The 17284-nt window shown below is 41.8% G+C and overlaps 2 protein-coding genes across 3 annotated transcripts; one reads left to right on the top strand and one right to left on the bottom strand.

Annotated features, from left to right (window-relative positions):
- Positions 1-2391: 2391 nt before the first annotated feature.
- On the bottom strand, positions 2392-14641 carry glsl (glutaminase like). The gene is made up of 21 exons (XM_073472392.1): positions 13959-14641; positions 12712-12812; positions 11524-11573; positions 11230-11338; positions 10677-10809; positions 10537-10603; positions 9882-9994; positions 9449-9578; positions 9140-9201; positions 8789-8952; positions 8206-8264; positions 7742-7786; positions 7607-7665; positions 7254-7320; positions 7129-7179; positions 6085-6261; positions 5242-5373; positions 4888-4980; positions 4745-4806; positions 4096-4236; positions 2392-2872 (listed from the first exon to the last, which is right to left on the bottom strand). Exons 1-21 carry the CDS (start codon positions 14003-14005, stop codon positions 2794-2796), a joined length of 1941 nt encoding a protein of 646 aa, XP_073328493.1. The 5' UTR covers positions 14006-14641; the 3' UTR covers positions 2392-2793.
- Positions 14642-15458: 817 nt separating this feature from the next.
- On the top strand, positions 15459-17262 carry c8h15orf40 (chromosome 8 C15orf40 homolog). Of its 2 annotated transcripts, none has more exons than XM_073472490.1 (4): positions 15459-15699; positions 16591-16717; positions 16809-16936; positions 17163-17262. In XM_073472490.1, the coding sequence occupies exons 1-4, from the start codon at positions 15496-15498 to the stop codon at positions 17250-17252; spliced, it is 549 nt and encodes a 182-aa protein (XP_073328591.1). In that variant the 5' UTR covers positions 15459-15495; the 3' UTR covers positions 17253-17262. The 2 variants fall into 2 exon arrangements, with proteins under 2 accessions (XP_073328591.1, XP_073328590.1); XM_073472489.1 differs by having other exon boundaries at positions 16588-16717.
- Positions 17263-17284: the final 22 nt, after the last annotated feature.

Genomic DNA, 17284 nt, shown 5'->3' with positions numbered 1-17284 from the left:
ATGATACTTGTTTTTCAGTTTACGGTCGGTTTCTGTCGCAGGGAACTAACTAACTTCTCCCTCCCTCTTTGTTCAGGACCTGCTGCTGCTGCTTTTAGTTCAAACAGTGCTGAAGTTGAGTCGGTTCAGCTTTTGTACAGTAAACAACAATTACAGAGCAGCTGAGCTTATTTTAGCTGCAGTGGGAACAAACTGCTGTCAGATGTTCGTGTTCAGCAGGGAACTCGTTTCTTTAGCTGCTTAAAGTCAGTTTGATCTCATGAGTCGATGTTTCTCTCTGGAAAATGTCTGTTGTTATTTTGTGTGAGTGCATCTGATTATATTTATCTATTCACACCGACTGTTTCACAATGTGACCTTTAATAAGGCTGCCACTGATGGTAGTTTCCATTCTCAATAAATCTGCTGATTATTTCTTGATTGATTGTGTTTCTATGAAACGTCAAAGTCCATCACAGTTTCACCAAATCTACAGAAATGTCTCCAAATGACTTGTTTGGTCCAAAACCCAAAGATATTTCAGCTGCATCACACGAGAAGCAAAGTTCTGCCAATTCTGCTTAAAAAACGCAGCAGATTATCAAACTAGTTGCCAATTCATCGGTTCATCAGCTCTGTCATAAATGTTTGACATGTATCCACCTCTGTCATCAACATGAAAACAGCCTGCAGGGAAACAAACTCCTGAACTACAATAATTCAACTGTTTAAAGTGGTTAAACACCAGCTGACGTTATATGTAATACTTTTATTGTGAAGGTGAAGCAGTTGACTTCCTGTATGGCTCTGATTGGAGCTTGACGCAGCGTCCTGCTTCTGAGCCGATGATTGGTTCAGAAAACTTCATCTCATGAATATTCATGAGCGGTCACAGCTGAAGAAGCTCAGAACAACAAGAGGAAAAGTTTCAGGTTCGGACGGGAAGAAGAAAACGGGTCAGAGAAGTTTGACTTTCAGACAAAAGTCACATTTATTTGATTCATATAGAAAAAGTTAAATTGTCACTGCACAGTAAAATGTTCCTGTCAGTGTTTTAATATCACAAACATGTTTTAAACCTTCAGCAGCTGCAGAGAAAGTGTTTTAAAACCAAACAAACAAACAAATCTAATTTCAGCAGATAATTATCACGAGTGACGTCAGTTTACAACACTGAGCCAGAAATGACAATAAATATGATTCACGCTTCATTTTAAAATAATTTGTCATCTAGTGTTAATCATGAAATATCAGATAACTCGATCATTTATGTAAAACAGTGACTCCAGTTTTGCAATTAAAGTAAATTTTCCATCTAATTCTGTGACACAAGTTCAATGTAAAGAGACGGGAGACAGAATAACTGATACTTTTACGTTTAATATGTGAACAATAAACTAAAAAACACATTATGTTTATTCGGAAGTTCTTTAAAGGTGCAGTATGTAAGATTTGACCACCTGTTGAGTTTATGCTCCAAACAAACAGGGGGCGGCACATCACCAGGTCACTGCTAACTGCTGCTAACTGTATTACATACATCCATGTATCCTGTTAGCTTGTTAGCTCAGTTAGCCATGCAGCTAGTGGGACTGCTGGGGGAGTTTGGTGTTACACTGTTAGCTCAGGAGCTTTGGACCAACAGGAGGGAGGTGTTCAGGCCCGCGGCTAGCTGGTTAGCATGCTAACTTCATTAGATGTTTCTGCAACACCAGACGACTTTCACACAACAAACTGTTCTTCACGTTCTGCTGATAATCTTTTACTACGATTATTTCGTAATGCACCTTTAATTTATTCACACTGACTCAACATGATAGAAAAACTTAGATTGGATGTAAAGTTTTCAGGTAATCTAAATACTTCAAATCAACACGTACATTATATATTATATATGTATATATATCATAAACACTTCACTCTGCAGCTCACGGCTTCTGTTTGACATCTATTCAACAATATGAAAAAGCAGAATGATGCAAATATTCAACTGAATGTGATGAACAGAAATAATGTTTGTAATAAAAGTTGTTTTTTGTCGTTTGAGATAAAGAAGCAAATAATCTGAAACAGTTTCAGACGTTTTAAAGGAGTAATTTGTGTTTTCCTGGACTCTTAAATATATCTGACTCTTGTCTTTATCACCTGCTTCCACAGAAAATACTCATTTATTGTGTGCGTGTGTCCCGACACATTAAACTTCATAAAAGCCACGGCTGCTCCAGATCTTTACATTAAACACAAACATCTCATTTATGGAGAAGGTGACGATCTTCAGGTCATCAGCTCAGCTGGTTCATGTCGTCCTCTTGGGAAAGCAGAGACACTTATCAGCTGTTACATCATCTAAGTTTATATTTCGGGGTGTAACTGATGGAAACACGTACGTTTACAGAAGGAAACGACTTTCTCAGAAACAGAAAGCTGCTTTATTGAAAACCACGGCAGCAGATTCCAGCGCAGCGTTTTGTCATCGACAGAAAAGAAGCTGATGTGAACAGAATATTAATTATTCACTCGCGTCAGACCAACTGGACCAAACCGGGCTGCAGGAGCGGCTCTCGGTCCAGAGACAAAGAGAAGTCAAACTCCTCACAGAGCTGCATTTAATACATGTGTGGAGTTCAGCTGTTTCAGGTAAATGATGTAAGTTGTTCACACCTGCAACGTAAAGCCTGCAGTTATCCAGATAACTCAGAAGATGGTTTACTGGATTTATTCATCTTTGCTGAATAAAACCTGGAGCACTTCATCCACCTGATCCACACCTGAAGAGCTCATTAAAGGTCAAAGGTCAGACGGTGGGTGTTTGGCTCAGACGGCTCCCTGCAGCAGCTGGACTGCAGCCTCCCTGTTCCTCCTCCTGGCCTCCTGCAGAGGAGAGCTCCCCCACCTGGTGCACAGACAGAACTACATCACACACAGTCGCTCCAACAGGCGCCTCACACAGAGGTGTCGCCTCGCTGAGCAAACACCTGAGGAGGTGTGAATCCTCCACAGCTTCACTGACTGCAGACGTCTGCAGGTGAACGTCTTCATTCAAAAAGCAGATTGTTCAAATGTTCATTTCACGTGTGACATTATTTTACTGTCATGTTAAAAGTTTAGTTCACATGTGAAACATGCGATAATTAAAGTGAAGATGCAAAATTCACTCAAGATATTTTTGTTTCACATGTTAAAATTGTGACTCACACGTGAAAATGTGTGAAAATTAGGAATTATCATGTGAAGAAGTAATAATGATAATAAACTTTATGCACATAACACATTTTAAAAACAGAGTTTACAAAGTGTTTTGACAATCACGCAAAAGCAGGAAACTCAGGAAGATGTGACAGAACAAACGAGTCTGAGGTGAAAACAAGAGGAGAGCAGAAACTGTAAAAACATGATGAATAAAAGAATAAATCAGTAAGAAGACGACGTCACATGAGAGGAAACAGATAAAAAGATAGAAAGATGAAAAATCAGTTTAAAAAGGGCGACTTGGGTTTAATAAGTGATTTAAGAGAAGTCACTGATTCTGCAAGCTTCATCTCGTGTGTCATGTTTTGTTTCCACATGTGGAAATTTTACCTTCATGTGAAAAAAACCCAAATCACACGTGAAGAGCTCCAGTTCACATGTGACATTAGTTTCTTTTCACATGTAGAGTCGACGTGTGTTCGATATAATAGTTCCCCCTTATTGGTTGTTTGTTTGTCTTTTTAACTGCATTTCTGTTTTATTTTAAAATCATTTTATTGATTTTATTTTGTGTATTTTGTTGTTGTTGCAGAAACAAGCGACAGAGTCGACTTCACTCTATTATGAGACTCTGCACCATCGACTGATCCTGCAGCTGTGACATGAAGCTGCTTTATGATGTGACCACAGAGTCAGAACGTTTTAACATTCATTTTTAAAAGTATTTTCTCATTTCAAGATCTTTTCTGTTTTTTTTTTTACCATCGTCTTTCTTGTTCAAAAACACAGAAACTCTGAGATTCAGGAAAATGACTGACATGAGGTTTTATTGGACGTTGCAGAAACGTCCTCGCTGCACTAACAAACGTGTTTCAGGTTTATTGTAAAGCTGCTGGTCACAGACTGCGTTCAGCAGGTCGGTCTCACCTGTCCTGCAGGGCGCCGTTCGCTCCGGCGTTCTCCAACAGGAAGCGGACGACCTCTGTGTGACCTTCGGCGGCCGCCACGTGCAGAGCTGACCTGCCGTCGTAGTCGACAGCGTTCACATCCACTCCAGACAGGAAGTACCTGCAGACAACCAGAGAAGAAGAGGTCGTGTCTGACGGGCAGAAATCTTTAAACTCACTGATCAGTTTTTATATCTGCACACTCAAAGACCGACGAGTTATTAGTTTTTAATAAACATTTTGCAGACGTCTCTGAGAAAAGCTCTGGTGACGTCACCGCGGCTCTCTTTCTTTGTCCCGGCGAGGTGATGATATTCACTGAAGTTTTGTCTCCTATGGATGATGTCATCAGAAAATGAAATATGAATCATTAGAGCCCGACAGATGTTATCGGTTGATATTAGCTATCAGAGATATATCAGTATTGGTGTATGTTGTCTGATATGCTCTGATATAAAAACGCAGAGAAAGATTTGTGGGCTAATTGTCATCGTTGGCGTCGAGGAGCACGACAACGTTCCAATAAATCATTTTTCACATGCGGCGTGTGGGATGTTTCTTCCTCTACTTTTATAATAATCTGTCTGTAAGCGGTTATGAAATGTTGTAATGTTACAATCTGACAGTACCTCCTCAGGGCCTGGACGTCTCCTTTAAACGCTGCCAGCAGGACGTTCATGATCTGGTACCCCTGCAGAGGAGAGGAGGCTCTTTAAACACCTCACCTGTGAGATAAACTGGTCTGGGATCAGAACAGAGACGCAGAACCAACCTCAGATTCAGCCTTCCACTGTCTGTAGGCCAGAATCTGCCTGAACGGCGTCCTGATGTCAAAACTGTGCAGCTGAAATGTTGAAATCAGCTCCTGTGAACAAACATCGGCACTTTACTCCACTTTATAACACTGAATAAACACGTCTCAGGATATTTGTCTCATTTCTAATCAGTTATCTCACTTTTCACTTGTTTCAGACACTCTCGACTTTAACATCTACATCAGTCCTAATGTCGAGTCTACAGTCTAATCCACTTCCCATTGTTTTATTCACTCTTCACAATTTATTCCTTCTTCAAAATACCTTGAAAGGTTTAATCACAGAGCAAAACATTGAAAATGAGAAGCTACCTGGCAGAAGTGGACGGCCCTCCAGGGGTTTCCACAGGCGTCTGACTCCGGAGAGAACGCCATCAGACCCAGAACACCAGGAACCACGGCCAGCAGCGAGCCGTGGCTGCTGGACACGGCCGGCACAGACGTCTGCAACAAAAAACTACTTTAGATCCGACGGTACGAGTAAAGATCAGTAATATCTGCAGTCACACACTGAAGCTTGGATCAGACTGACTGGATGTGAGCAAAAGAAACAGGAAGAATATATCAACTAAATATTAACCATCAAAAATGTCCTGTTTTCTTGCTTATAGTGAGTAAGGAACTACAAAACCCAACTACAACTACATCCAATAAAATAAAAGACTCTGTGACTTTAGAGGCTCCATGAAGTTAAAATCAACACCTCAAAGTCACACGTGAGACTCTGAGCTGAGCGGCGACAACAGGTCGGGTCCAGCTCCACTTCCTGCGTTAACCTCTGCTCCTGCTGGACAAACCAAACTCCACTCTAAAAGTAGGTGATTTAAGGTCGGGTCATATGTTTTCACAGCAAAAACTGTAGTTACGTCACAAAGACTCTTTTCTGGTTCAGTTTGATCCACAGGTTCAATCAGCACACACGTTACACAGTGACATCATTAATTAAAATGTGATGATGGACACGTATTGACCGGCCGGGTCAAGTCAAGTGAGTTTTTTAAATATATATTTATAGAGAGAGAGACAATTCACACAAAAGTGATGTGATGACACTTTTAAATCAGAGCAGGTCTTAATGTACAGACGCATGTCCGCTCTCACGTGTCGACCCGCTCACTCGCTCAGGTAATAACTACAGCAGGATGGAGACCGGACCTTGTAGTGGAAGGTCGTGGAGTAATCCTTCATCCCCGCCACCTGCATCATGGACAGCATACTCCGCGTTGCCGCCGGTGACAGCACCTGGTCACCTGACAGAGGGCAGAGGCCCCCGTTAGCTAACGAGGCGGCCATGGCTGCTCCCGACTCGCAGGTGATCTCCGTCGAGGAACACTTTGAAAATACAGATGTTGAAATGTTGAAACATTCTCACTGATACTTTAACCGTGAAATATTCACAGAAATCCTGCAGAGCGAACAGCAAGAACACAAATGTTCATATTCCTCGCAGCACATTAAAGCTAAATGTTGATAAAAGAGGTACTTTGCCGTCTGCAGTGAAGCTTGAAGCTTCTTCATGTGGTGAACGCTGAGTCAGATTCTTCTTTACTTCTGTTTTGATCGAATGTTTCTTGGTTCATTAAAAACATTTTGGTAAAGTTCTTGTGGCTGTTCGGATCCAGACATTAAACTCTGGTGCTTTTTAAAAAGCTAAAAATAAAAGTGTGTTTATATTCTGCAAAGTAGGTGATGAAAGTGTTGTCTGACAAATGATCCCTAAAGATCTCAGTTTGGAGTTTAATGTGAATCCTTCAGAAAATGGATTTTTTATACCACACTTGATTTTAAATGTAAGATGAAATCACTCAACCATCATGTGCCCATCACACACGGATGGATGTTGATTTGTGGTGTCTGACTGTCACTTTGTTCTGTGTTAACTATTCGAGCACCAGGTGAAGTTTTTTGCTCTCGACGTCCTCACAGAAACATGAACTGTGTCACCGAGGCTTCTTAAATAACAACAACTTTTTTTTCATTTTCATGTTTTTCACGAAGAGATTCTTCTTCTTCCTCTGCAGTCAAGATAAACTCACAGCAGTCAGTCACAGTGTCAGTGTGACACCTGGTGGCCAACAGGCAGAATTACATGCTGTTAAAGCCGCTGCAGAACCACAAACACACGATACCAAACTAGCTCAGAACATTTTTATGAACAAATGTGAACGCTGGACAAACTGACAGGAGGTGAATGTGTACCTGCAGCATTAGATCCAGCGCAGCAGTAATGTCGGCCTTCTCTGGAAAACACTGAAGATGAGGAGATGAGTTAGAAACAGCGAGAAGAGGAGACGCCGATGATCTTTAATGTTTATGATCTTTACCTTCTTCTCCTGCAGGTAGAAGGACAGAGCGTGGAGTCTGACGCTGGCCTTCCTGCTGCTCTGGAAACTAAAGATCAACACGACAACAATAAAACTCACTTTACTACCTCACACACTGAAACACAGAGAATCAGGAGGAGGTGAAGCATCTTGTTTGATTTAACCTGCACATTAGTCTCATACAGAAGAGGACGAGGCCCACCGTGAAAATGAACTTAAGTTCTGACTTTTCTCTCAGAATAAAGGAGTCAGAACTTAAATACATATTTTAAAAAATAACAAATAAATAAATAAATGTTTCAGTTAATAAATTCTTCTCTGAAATATTCGAGCTGCGTTGTCAGTAAGAGAACCTGCTGCAGTTTAAGCTGACGTGCTCCTTGTTGCAGAGCCTCCGGATGACGTTCAGAACCTGCAGAACAAACACAGGAACAGTCAGCGTGATGGTTCCTACGAGAACGTTCACAGTTTGTGTCTGAGTCACTTACTGAGTCAAACTTCTCCTCCTCCTCTGCACTGAGCCTCCCCGCCAGCTGGAGACACAACACACAGCTTTAATGGATGATGGATGGATGGGTGATGGATGGATGGATGATGGATGGATGGATGGATGGATGGATGATGGAGTAATGGATGGATGGATGGATGGATGATGGATGGATGGATGATGGATGGATGGATGGATGGATGGATGATGGAGTAATGGATGGATGGATGGATGGATGATGGATGGATGGATGGATGGATGGATGGATGGATGGATGATGGATGGATGGATGATGGATGGATGGATGGATGGATGGATGGATGGATGGATGGATGGATGGATGGATGGATGATGGATGGATGGATGGTTGGATGATGGGTGGATGGATGGATGGATGGATGATGGATGGTGGATGGGTGGATGGATGGATGGATGGATGGATGGATGGTTGGATGAGTGAGTTACCTGTAGTAAAGACGTAGTAACGATGGCTCCTGTCTCAGTGAGCGGGCTGTGAGGGATTCCTGCACACAGAAATGTAAAATCAAAGTGTTATTGTCCTCTGGGGTACAGGGTCAAAGGTCAAAGGTCGAAGGTCGAAGGTCAAAGGGTCTGAGCCACACACACATGCAGTAGGATGTTACTCCAGTTCTTGCCTGTTATATAATGCAAAGCTAAAACTTTACTGTGTTTCTGACTACCATCATTCCTAAAAGAAAAAGGAAGTACTCAGACTTTAACTGAAGTAAAAGTAAGAATGCTCGATGAGTCCACATTGTTTCTTATCCAATCTGTCAATGTAACGATGAAGGCTGCAGTGAATGACAAGATCTTTATTATTTTTTTCAGAATTCAAACTTTTTATTGAGTCAGACCAACAGGCAACAAAGCAAAAATAAAATTTAAAAATCAGTAAAACCATCTATCGATTGACCGATCCAAAAATATAAATAGAGTCATTATCTCCTCCTTTTTTAGGAGATAAGTTGAGGTTCTTACTCTCAAACCTCAGATGTCTGACTGAATGTGGGTCTAGAGATGTCTCGACCTGTTTTAGTGAGTGTGAACGGAGAGTCGTATCCAGAGTAGCCCTCCACACCAACGTATCTGTGGACGAGCTCAGAACCCAGCAGGTCTACCGCCACGCCGTACACCAGCGGCCATGACACCTCACCAAGAACCAGAGAACCGGCCCAGTCGCCCAGAGACAACCTGACAGACAGAGACACACACAGACACACAGACAGACACACAGTCACACAGACAGACACACACACAGAGACAGACAGACAGGGGAGATTAATTCTATTTACTGTGTATTCATTTTCCTCACATAGCTGGACAATAACAAACGGCTTTTACTGTGAAGGAATGACAGGATGCTGCATGATGAGGATACCTCTGTCCATCCACAGTGCAGATTGAGACGCCCCACTTGGTGCTGTCCATGCTCTCCTTCTCCTGATTCAACACATACAAAACAATGAAAAGGTCCTTTGAGTTCATCACCAACTATGACTGCAGCATCAAAAATGTGCTCCAGTTGTTTCATTTGCATGAAGAAAATAAAACATTTTCAACAGTTTCGTTGCCCAGACCAAAAACCTCCTGGTCAAAAGTCGTCCAGTCTAAGTTTTGGGTTGTTACATTAAGTTACAGAGGGTTTTGGGGGGCAGGTGGGAGAATCAGGTGTCAGAGAAGAACTCACCTGTACAGACGACAGCTGACGGCACCTTGAAAACAATTTCTGAGTTTCTTCAGTGAAGGTGGAAAAATCTGGGATGACAAATCGTCCCTGCAGAGCTTTCAGAATGAGAGAGACGAATCCTGTGACGCACCTAAAAACAAAAACAAGAAAATCAGGATAACATCCACGAACAAAACATGGTTACATCACTAAACACAGCAGAACCAGATCAAGACCTATAACAGCATCCTGAACTTGACACAGAAGAAGGAATTCTGATTGTCAGACTTTATCTGGAGATAAATCAGTGAGTCGTCTGCGAAACATCTGAGGCAGATTTTTATTTTCTGAATGGAAAACACCAGAGATGACCGCAGGAGAAAAGAACCGGCCGTCGTGTGAAGGTTCTGCTGAATAAGTAACAAAGGATCCAGTCCGAAAAGAAAGGAAGGACCTGTGGAAGGTGTTTCTGTCCACTGATCCCTCGGCGTCCTGAAGTTTCCTCAGGTGGAAGAAACACTCTCTGAGCCGAGGGTCGGACCGGTGCAGCCCGGAGCTCCAGATGGCCTGAAAGACAACCTGATTTAGTCTCTCAGAGCCTCCACACTTGCAGCTCGTGACTCTTTCTGTCTAAAGTCTGGAGACAACCTGATGTAAAGAACTTGATGGATCAATTTTATTTTATTTACTTCTTATTATAAAGACTTAAAGGAACAGTTCACCCAAAACTGAAAATCCAGTCATTACATCATTTATATAACCTAAGTTATGTCATTCATGTCCGTTAACTTACTGATGTGTGTGTTTGTCTGTCTGAGGGATCAACAAAGTCTATCTTATCTAATCATTCTTGACTCTTGGTCACAAACAGGACGTGAACCTCGGTCTCCAGAAGGAAAGTCCAGTGTCTGACCCATCCAACCATCCCCCCGTCACACACTTTTCCTGCTCTTTATACTACTGCACTCGGGGGTGCTTTAACAAGTGACACTCGAGGGTTAGAGAGGGATAATGACTAAGTTTTGGGTGAACTGCTCCTTTAAGAAGACGTGTAAGTGAGTTTGTGTGGGTTCTCCCTCTTCTGAATTTTTGCGTATGAGTGAAAATACCTCAAAGAACTGGTTGACGTTGATTCTTCCATCTGAAGCGAAGCTGTCAAACAGCACATCAGCAGCTCTGAAACAACAGAGGAGTTTCGTCAGGAGGGAGGGGCGTTCAGACGATGGTGCTGAGAGTGATGAAGACTTACGCCCTGCGTCTGGACGGACTCTGCTGGGGGGGGAACCAGGGCTGTGAGGGCGGCAGGCCTCTGTCCTCCGGCTGGACCACGGCCTGAGGCAGCGGAGGCTTCAGGCAGCCGTTACTGGCCATCACTGGGACCACTGCACATCAAATCATTAAAGATGGTTCTTTATTATTCAGATTTTTATATCGTACAGGTCATCAGTCAGGTGAGTTGAGTCAAACTTGAACTAACTTGAAATATTCTTCTAATATAAGAATGTCTCAGATATTAGTGATAAACCTGAGAAACGACAGAATCAGCTGTTCACAAATGAAAACAACATTTCTCTCGACCGTCAGGAGCAGAGGAGGAAACAGTGATGTTATCATCGAGCCACAGAGGGACGAGGTCATCGCAGAGTGGATGTCACATCATAAAGTTGTTTCAACACTCACATGTCGTTATAACGAACGTGGACCTACAACATTTGTGTTTAATTTGGGAGATTTGTTGTCATAAACGCCAAACAATGACATTTATATGGAACAATACAGAGAGCTGAAGTTGGTGGTCTGACCTGCAGGTCCAGGACTAACGAGGCTGATGGGCTTCTGGACCGGACTCTGGACTGCAGTCTGAACCTGGTTCTGGATAAGGCTCCTGGGAGCTGGGCGGGGGGCTGAGTCCTTTAAAACAACATAAAATCAGACAGAGATCTTACACACACCTGTATTATACAGGTGTTTGATGGGGCATGTTTGTAAAGTGAATCAGAGTCTGTTCGGACTGAAGACAGAACGACTCTGAGCTCTTCAACAGCGTCTGACTGGAAGAATGTTATAATGTGTGGGACGTGTTGAGGCAGGTCCACCTGGTTCTCTCCACTCCTCTGCTGGATCACATCTGTCATCCCTCCATCATCTGTCAAGGAGAGAGGAGAAGAGAGGAGAAGACAGAAGAAGAGAGGAGAAGAGAAGAAGAGAGAAGAAGAGAGGAGAAGAGAGAAGAAGAGATGAGAAGAAGAGATGAGAAGACAGAAGGAGAGAGGAGAAGAAGAGAGAAGAAGAAGAGAGAAGAAGAGATGAGAAGAGAGGAGAAGAAGAAGAGAGAAGATATATTTAGAATATTTATATTTACATGTAGCGATCGATTACGCTGATAAAATAAATAATTTTTTTATTATTATTTTCATGTTTTTATTTTTTATTTAATTTGGCTCTGATGCAGCCTGTAATCTGTAAAGTAACTAGTAAATAAACTAGTAACTAAAGGTATAAGTATATACAAAGTACCTCAAAATTGTATTGAAACATTACTTGGTTGTAAATGTACTTAGTTACATTCCATCGCTGTCTGATATTAAAAGTACAAGTATAAGTAAAAGTATACATGTATGTATATTCTGTGTACTGATGATCAGAATCAGTGTTTTTTATCTGATTGCTGGTAAAATAAATGAACATTTTGACATTTATCTCCCCTGTAAAGTCTCCATTTAACAGAGATTAATGTTCATATTTAATCTGCTATTCTGTCATTATATTGTTTTCTTTTTCTTTAATGTCTTCTTGCTTTTATCCTTTTATACCTTCCATCTATATTTTCAACACTTTCCTTCTTATTAATGCAAAATGACAACATATTTCTGTTCATAAAGTTTTGGTATAAAGATTTTCCTCCTCTGGAGACACAAACGGCTTCATACAAGTGTTTTTACATATTCAGTTGAACTCCTCAGGACGTGTTAAAGATCCTCCTCTCACAGCAAACACCAGAATCTTACAGCAGGCAGCAGGCTGTGTGTCGAGTATACACACATTATATGATAAATATATAGAAATAGAAATAGAAATAGTTGAAATAGCTGAGCAGTAGTCGTGTGGTGGGTTTGTTCCAGAAAACAGATGCAGAGGTGGAGTCACGGACTCTTCAGCCTGTGAGCAGCAACTTAATTTAGATACCAGCAGACTCCGCCCACAACCACTAATCACAGGGTGTTTCACACACACACACACACACACACACACACACACACACACACACACACACACAGACAGACCTCTCATGTCTGGATCTTTATTGGGCTCCAGCAGCTTGTTTCCGTCCAGGCCGCCGTAACGTTTCCTCCACTTGCGTCTGAGCGACGGAGTCCTCTGGAAGCTGCAGAGAAGTTATAAAATGAGATTAACTCTGTAAATATGAAAAATCATTTCATACACAACTTTTCCCTTTTTATCCAGTGAAAAAACAACCATAACCCAGAACATCATCATCAACGATTAACAACAGAAGTGCTAATCAAGACTGCACCACTCAACTGTCTGAACGTTTTTTGCAGGATATTATGATGTCATGTGAGGTTGACCTTTGACCTTTTGGATATAAACTGTCCTCACTTCATAATTTTATCCTGATACACATTTGTGTGAAAATCATATAATTTGTTGAGTAACAGCCAAAAATGTGTTTTATGAGGTCACAGTGACCTTTGACCTCTCAGACATTCGCTCTTCTCCATTTGGTCTGCACCAAACAAACAAACAAACAAACAGAGGGAAACATTGTACTTTTTACTCCACTACATTATCTGACAGCTTTAGTTACTAGTTACTTTACAAATGAAGATTTTTACACACGAAACACTTGAAGAGTTAAAATATGTTTTGTTTTGTTATTAATCAAACTGTCCAACAGTTTGTACAATTACTCGATTAATGACTATTTTGATGGTCGTTAAATTCATTTTTCCTGCTCACGGTTCCAGCGAGTACTTTGACTTTTACATTATTAGATTAAAAAACAGTGATTCTGATAATCACTCGACCCACAGTGTATATACACACATGTAAATATACTGAATGTATCTTTTACTTTAATTTACACTTCTGATGCTGAACTACATTTAATGTCTGATACTTTACTCGAGTACTATTCACGTGAGTCATTTTCACTTCTAACAAAGTGTTGTTTTAGCAGAATATCTTTACTTTTACTCGAGTGTGACGTCTGGCAGCCAGTAACTGAACTGGGACCAGTCAGGTCTGTACTGAGTCAGTCTCTGTGAGACAGCTGCTGTCTCCTCCTGCTGTCTCCTCCTGCTGTCTCCTCCTGCTGTCTCTGCTCATATCGTCTGAAAGCTCTGCCACGTCTCAGCCTGTCCCTCACCAACACAGCAGGAATGTAACCTGGAGTGTTTCCAGCTTTATGGCACCTTCACTACATGGAAGGAGTCTGAGCGTAGTCCAGGGACAGAGCAGCAGACGGAGGAAAACAACAAACACAGTAAAGTTTGGGTAAATCTCTCACCACAGGTAAGGGCTGTCCTCTGCCTCCTGGTTCTGGCTGTTCTCCATCGAAGCCTTCAGGTGTGTTGGTCCAGTTACTCCCTGAGACGAGTTTTCATGTAAGACAAGGCGGTTAGTGCAGCAGCTGGCTCCCTCAGTGCGTCTCCAGGCTGTAAACTTTCTTTAATGAATAGGACGGTTCAGAGAGGAGGGGAAGCCCGTCAGCGCCTGCAGACACTCCCAGCTAACCACCGTGGTCCACACAGCTGCCACACACACTTCAACAACAGCTGGAAAACAACAGGAACAGTCAGTTTGTGCTTCGATGCCAAAAGACAGAAACCACAAAAAAAACTGTAATACAGACGCAAAGACACATTTCAGATTGTTGCTTATACCCTAAAAAAAAGGGTCCATGGCACCAGAACAAGAGTCGTGTCAATGTGTCGGTGATTTAAAGACAGACAGAGAATTAAAGGTTCAGTTCACACAAATTATTCAAAACACATTTTCTTACTCACCTCAAATTCATTGAAGTTTTCGGTTTGTCTCTTCTGCAAAGCGATGGAACTGAATTAAATCTGTTTTTGTGTCTTCAGCAGTGAAAAATGAACCCGTTAGTGACGAACAACTATATTTAGTGTGTTAGGAAAACCTCTCAGATTTGTTTCTGTCCAGACATGTGGCTGAATTCACATATTTATCATGTTGACAAAACCGATATTAAAAACAGAAAAACACAAACAGAATCACAAATATAAGTTAATGGCTCATTTGCTTAATATCTGATTTATATTGGATCAATACAAATATTATTGAAACTGAAGTTGTTCTGAATCCTTCTGGTACCGACCAAAAACTGAGAGTTAAAACAGACATTTTACTTATATTGAAAACTCCAATAGGAATAATGTATTAAGTCTGCAAAATGTTTGCTTTTTTTAAAAATTTGAATTGTGTTTTATTTCAACAGCAGATCAAGGTGTATTTAAAATTGGTGAGAAACTAAAAAAAATAATTAAATACAAAAATATTTTTTGCGGCCAGATTATATTTTTGACACCAGGTCAGGGCGGAGGAAGGAGGACGGGACCACTTTAATAAGTAATAAATTACTCTACGCATATTGTAACATAATGTATTACTTTAAAATGAAGGTAATTAGTAATATGTAATATTTTGCATTTTGAAAGTAACTTACCCAACACTGACTGTCAATATATGAAAAAGAATAGAAACTTCTTTATTTTGAAGTTTAACTTTATTGAATCTTCAGATGTTTTGACTGAAACTACTTTTTTTGTCATTAAGGCTTTTATTTTGTAGATCGGAAGTGATTATTTTGAAAAGCGGAAGTCAGTCAGTGTTTACGTTGTTAGCATTTCTCTTCTCTGTCGAGGCTAACAGCTAGCAGGCTAACAGCTAACAGCTAGCAGGCTAGCAGCTAACAGCTAACAGCCAGCAGGCTAGCAGGCTAGCAGCTAAAAGCTAGCAGGCTAACAGCTAGCAGGCTAACAGCTAGCAGGCTAACAGCTAGCAGTCTAACAGCCAGCAGGCGGATGTTTCTCCGGCCCGGTTCGGTTCTCTCGGGCTCGTTTGTTCGGTTATCTCAGCACTTCCGGTCGGCTGAGGTTGGGACGTCAGGCCGCTCGTGTGGCAGCCGCCGGCTGAGCCTCCTCTCCCGGCGCAGACCGCCTCCTCCGCCCGGTGTCCGCGGCGCAGGAGGCTCCTGCAGAAACACACTGATGCCTAAAAAACAGAGAGTCAGTAACTTTCATCAGAGTTCATCAGTTTACTTCTCACCTGCAGCTTACACACGTTTAACTGAGTACATTTACTCGAGTACTGTAATTCGGTACTGCGGTCGGATACTTTAACATGTAGTTAATTAATGCTGCAGGTCATTAAACAGGCTCATACTGCACTTTTATTCCGCTACATGTGTTTGATAGTTTTCTCTTGTTCATGGCGGATTCAGATTAATAACACAACATATATCCAATAAATAAAGAGCCTGTGACGTATATTATCTTTTTATATATTTCTACACTGTGGTATTGATAATGTTACTATATATATATATATATATATATATATATATATATATATATGAGTATTTCTTCCACCTCAGTTTATAACTAAATATTGTTGCTACAAACATCTGGACCTCTTTAAACTGTTTATCGATATCAGCTCACCTTCACCTCCACGATGGAGGAGACGGGCCTTTTGTTCTCACCTCTGATTTAATCAAAATATTAAATATCTGAATTTGTAAGAAACATTTTGTCAGAAGGAGTTCATACACTTTTATTTTAACGAGACTGAACATTGAATAAAGACCTCTGTGTCGACTCCTGCTGTTCAGGACCAGCCGTCCTTTAACGTCAGTGTGACGTGAATATGAATGAAATCTAATTTAAATACTTTTTACTGAGACAAAGTACAAGTTGATTAAATAGACAGCAGCAAATTGTCCCAAACAGACCAGAGGTTCTTCATGAATGTGTCGGCGTTGGTCCCGGTGCAGCTGGTTCTGTGTGTGTGAGTGTGAAGTTAAAACAGGAGCAGCTGCAGACGAACATGAACCTGCTGCACATCTGTTGATCTGTAACTAACTGTGACTGTAACAACCCTCCGCTCTGTTACAGCAGAAAGGACTGTCGGCTGGTGGCGGAGCAGCCGAGGCTGAAGCTTCCTGTCCGGTGGCTCGAGACAAAACTGGTGCTGTTACCATAACGGTGCACACAAAGCCCGGCTCCAAGCACAGCAGCATCACAGGTCACCTTCACACTGCTCATAGAAACAGGACTGTTGTTGTGTCCACCTGAACTTTTACAACTTTAACGTGTTTTCTATGTCTGCGTCACAGGAGTTTCTGCAGAGGCGGTGGGAGTCGCCATCGCAGCTCCTCCAACAGACGGAGAGGCCAACGCTGAGCTCGTCCGCTACCTGGCTGAAGTTCTGGAGCTGAAGAAAAGTCACATATCTCTCGACAAGGTTCCTCAAAATCATACAAATCCACCTTCATTTTAAAGGAACAGTTCAACCAAAACCATTCAGCATTCTCTTAAACAAGTGAAGGCAGGAGACAGACAACATCTCTGGAGCTTCCTCTCCTCCCGTTCCTCCTACGCTTTATTTTTCTCTTTCCTCCTCGTCAGCATTTCTTCCCGCCTTGTTGAATGTCTCTGTTGTGCCTTATTTTACCTCGTGTCTCTTGCAGGGCTCCAGGTCCAGAGACAAACTCATCAGAGTGGACTCCTCTCTCAGTCCAGAGGAGGTGATGAGGAGGCTCAGACAGGCTGCAGGCTGACAGGAGGACAGGAGGACAGAGGGTGGAGGAGG

The sequence above is a fragment of the Pagrus major genome, chromosome 8 (genome assembly GCF_040436345.1).
Source record: "Pagrus major chromosome 8, Pma_NU_1.0".
Classification (NCBI taxonomy): Eukaryota; Metazoa; Chordata; class Actinopteri; order Spariformes; family Sparidae; genus Pagrus; species Pagrus major.
This window is presented reverse-complemented; position numbering and strand designations above follow the sequence as displayed.

Excerpts from the sequence above, each read along its gene's own strand:
- glsl (XM_073472392.1), bottom strand. The coding sequence starts at position 14,005 with ATGGAGAACAGCCAGAACCAGGAGGCAGAGGACAGCCCTTACCTGTG. Across the intron at positions 9,202-9,448 it reads GTCAGCTGTCGTCTGTACAG|GAGAAGGAGAGCATGGACAG; the intron begins GTGAGTTCTTCT and ends GTGTTGAATCAG. Across the intron at positions 4,981-5,241 it reads GGGCCGTCCACTTCTGCCAG|GAGCTGATTTCAACATTTCA; the intron begins GTAGCTTCTCAT and ends GTTTGTTCACAG.
- c8h15orf40 (XM_073472489.1), top strand. The coding sequence starts at position 15,496 with ATGTTTCTCCGGCCCGGTTCGGTTCTCTCGGGCTCGTTTGTTCGGTTA. Across the intron at positions 15,700-16,587 it reads TGATGCCTAAAAAACAGAGA|CAGAAAGGACTGTCGGCTGG; the intron begins GTCAGTAACTTT and ends GCTCTGTTACAG. Across the intron at positions 16,937-17,162 it reads GTCACATATCTCTCGACAAG|GGCTCCAGGTCCAGAGACAA; the intron begins GTTCCTCAAAAT and ends TGTCTCTTGCAG.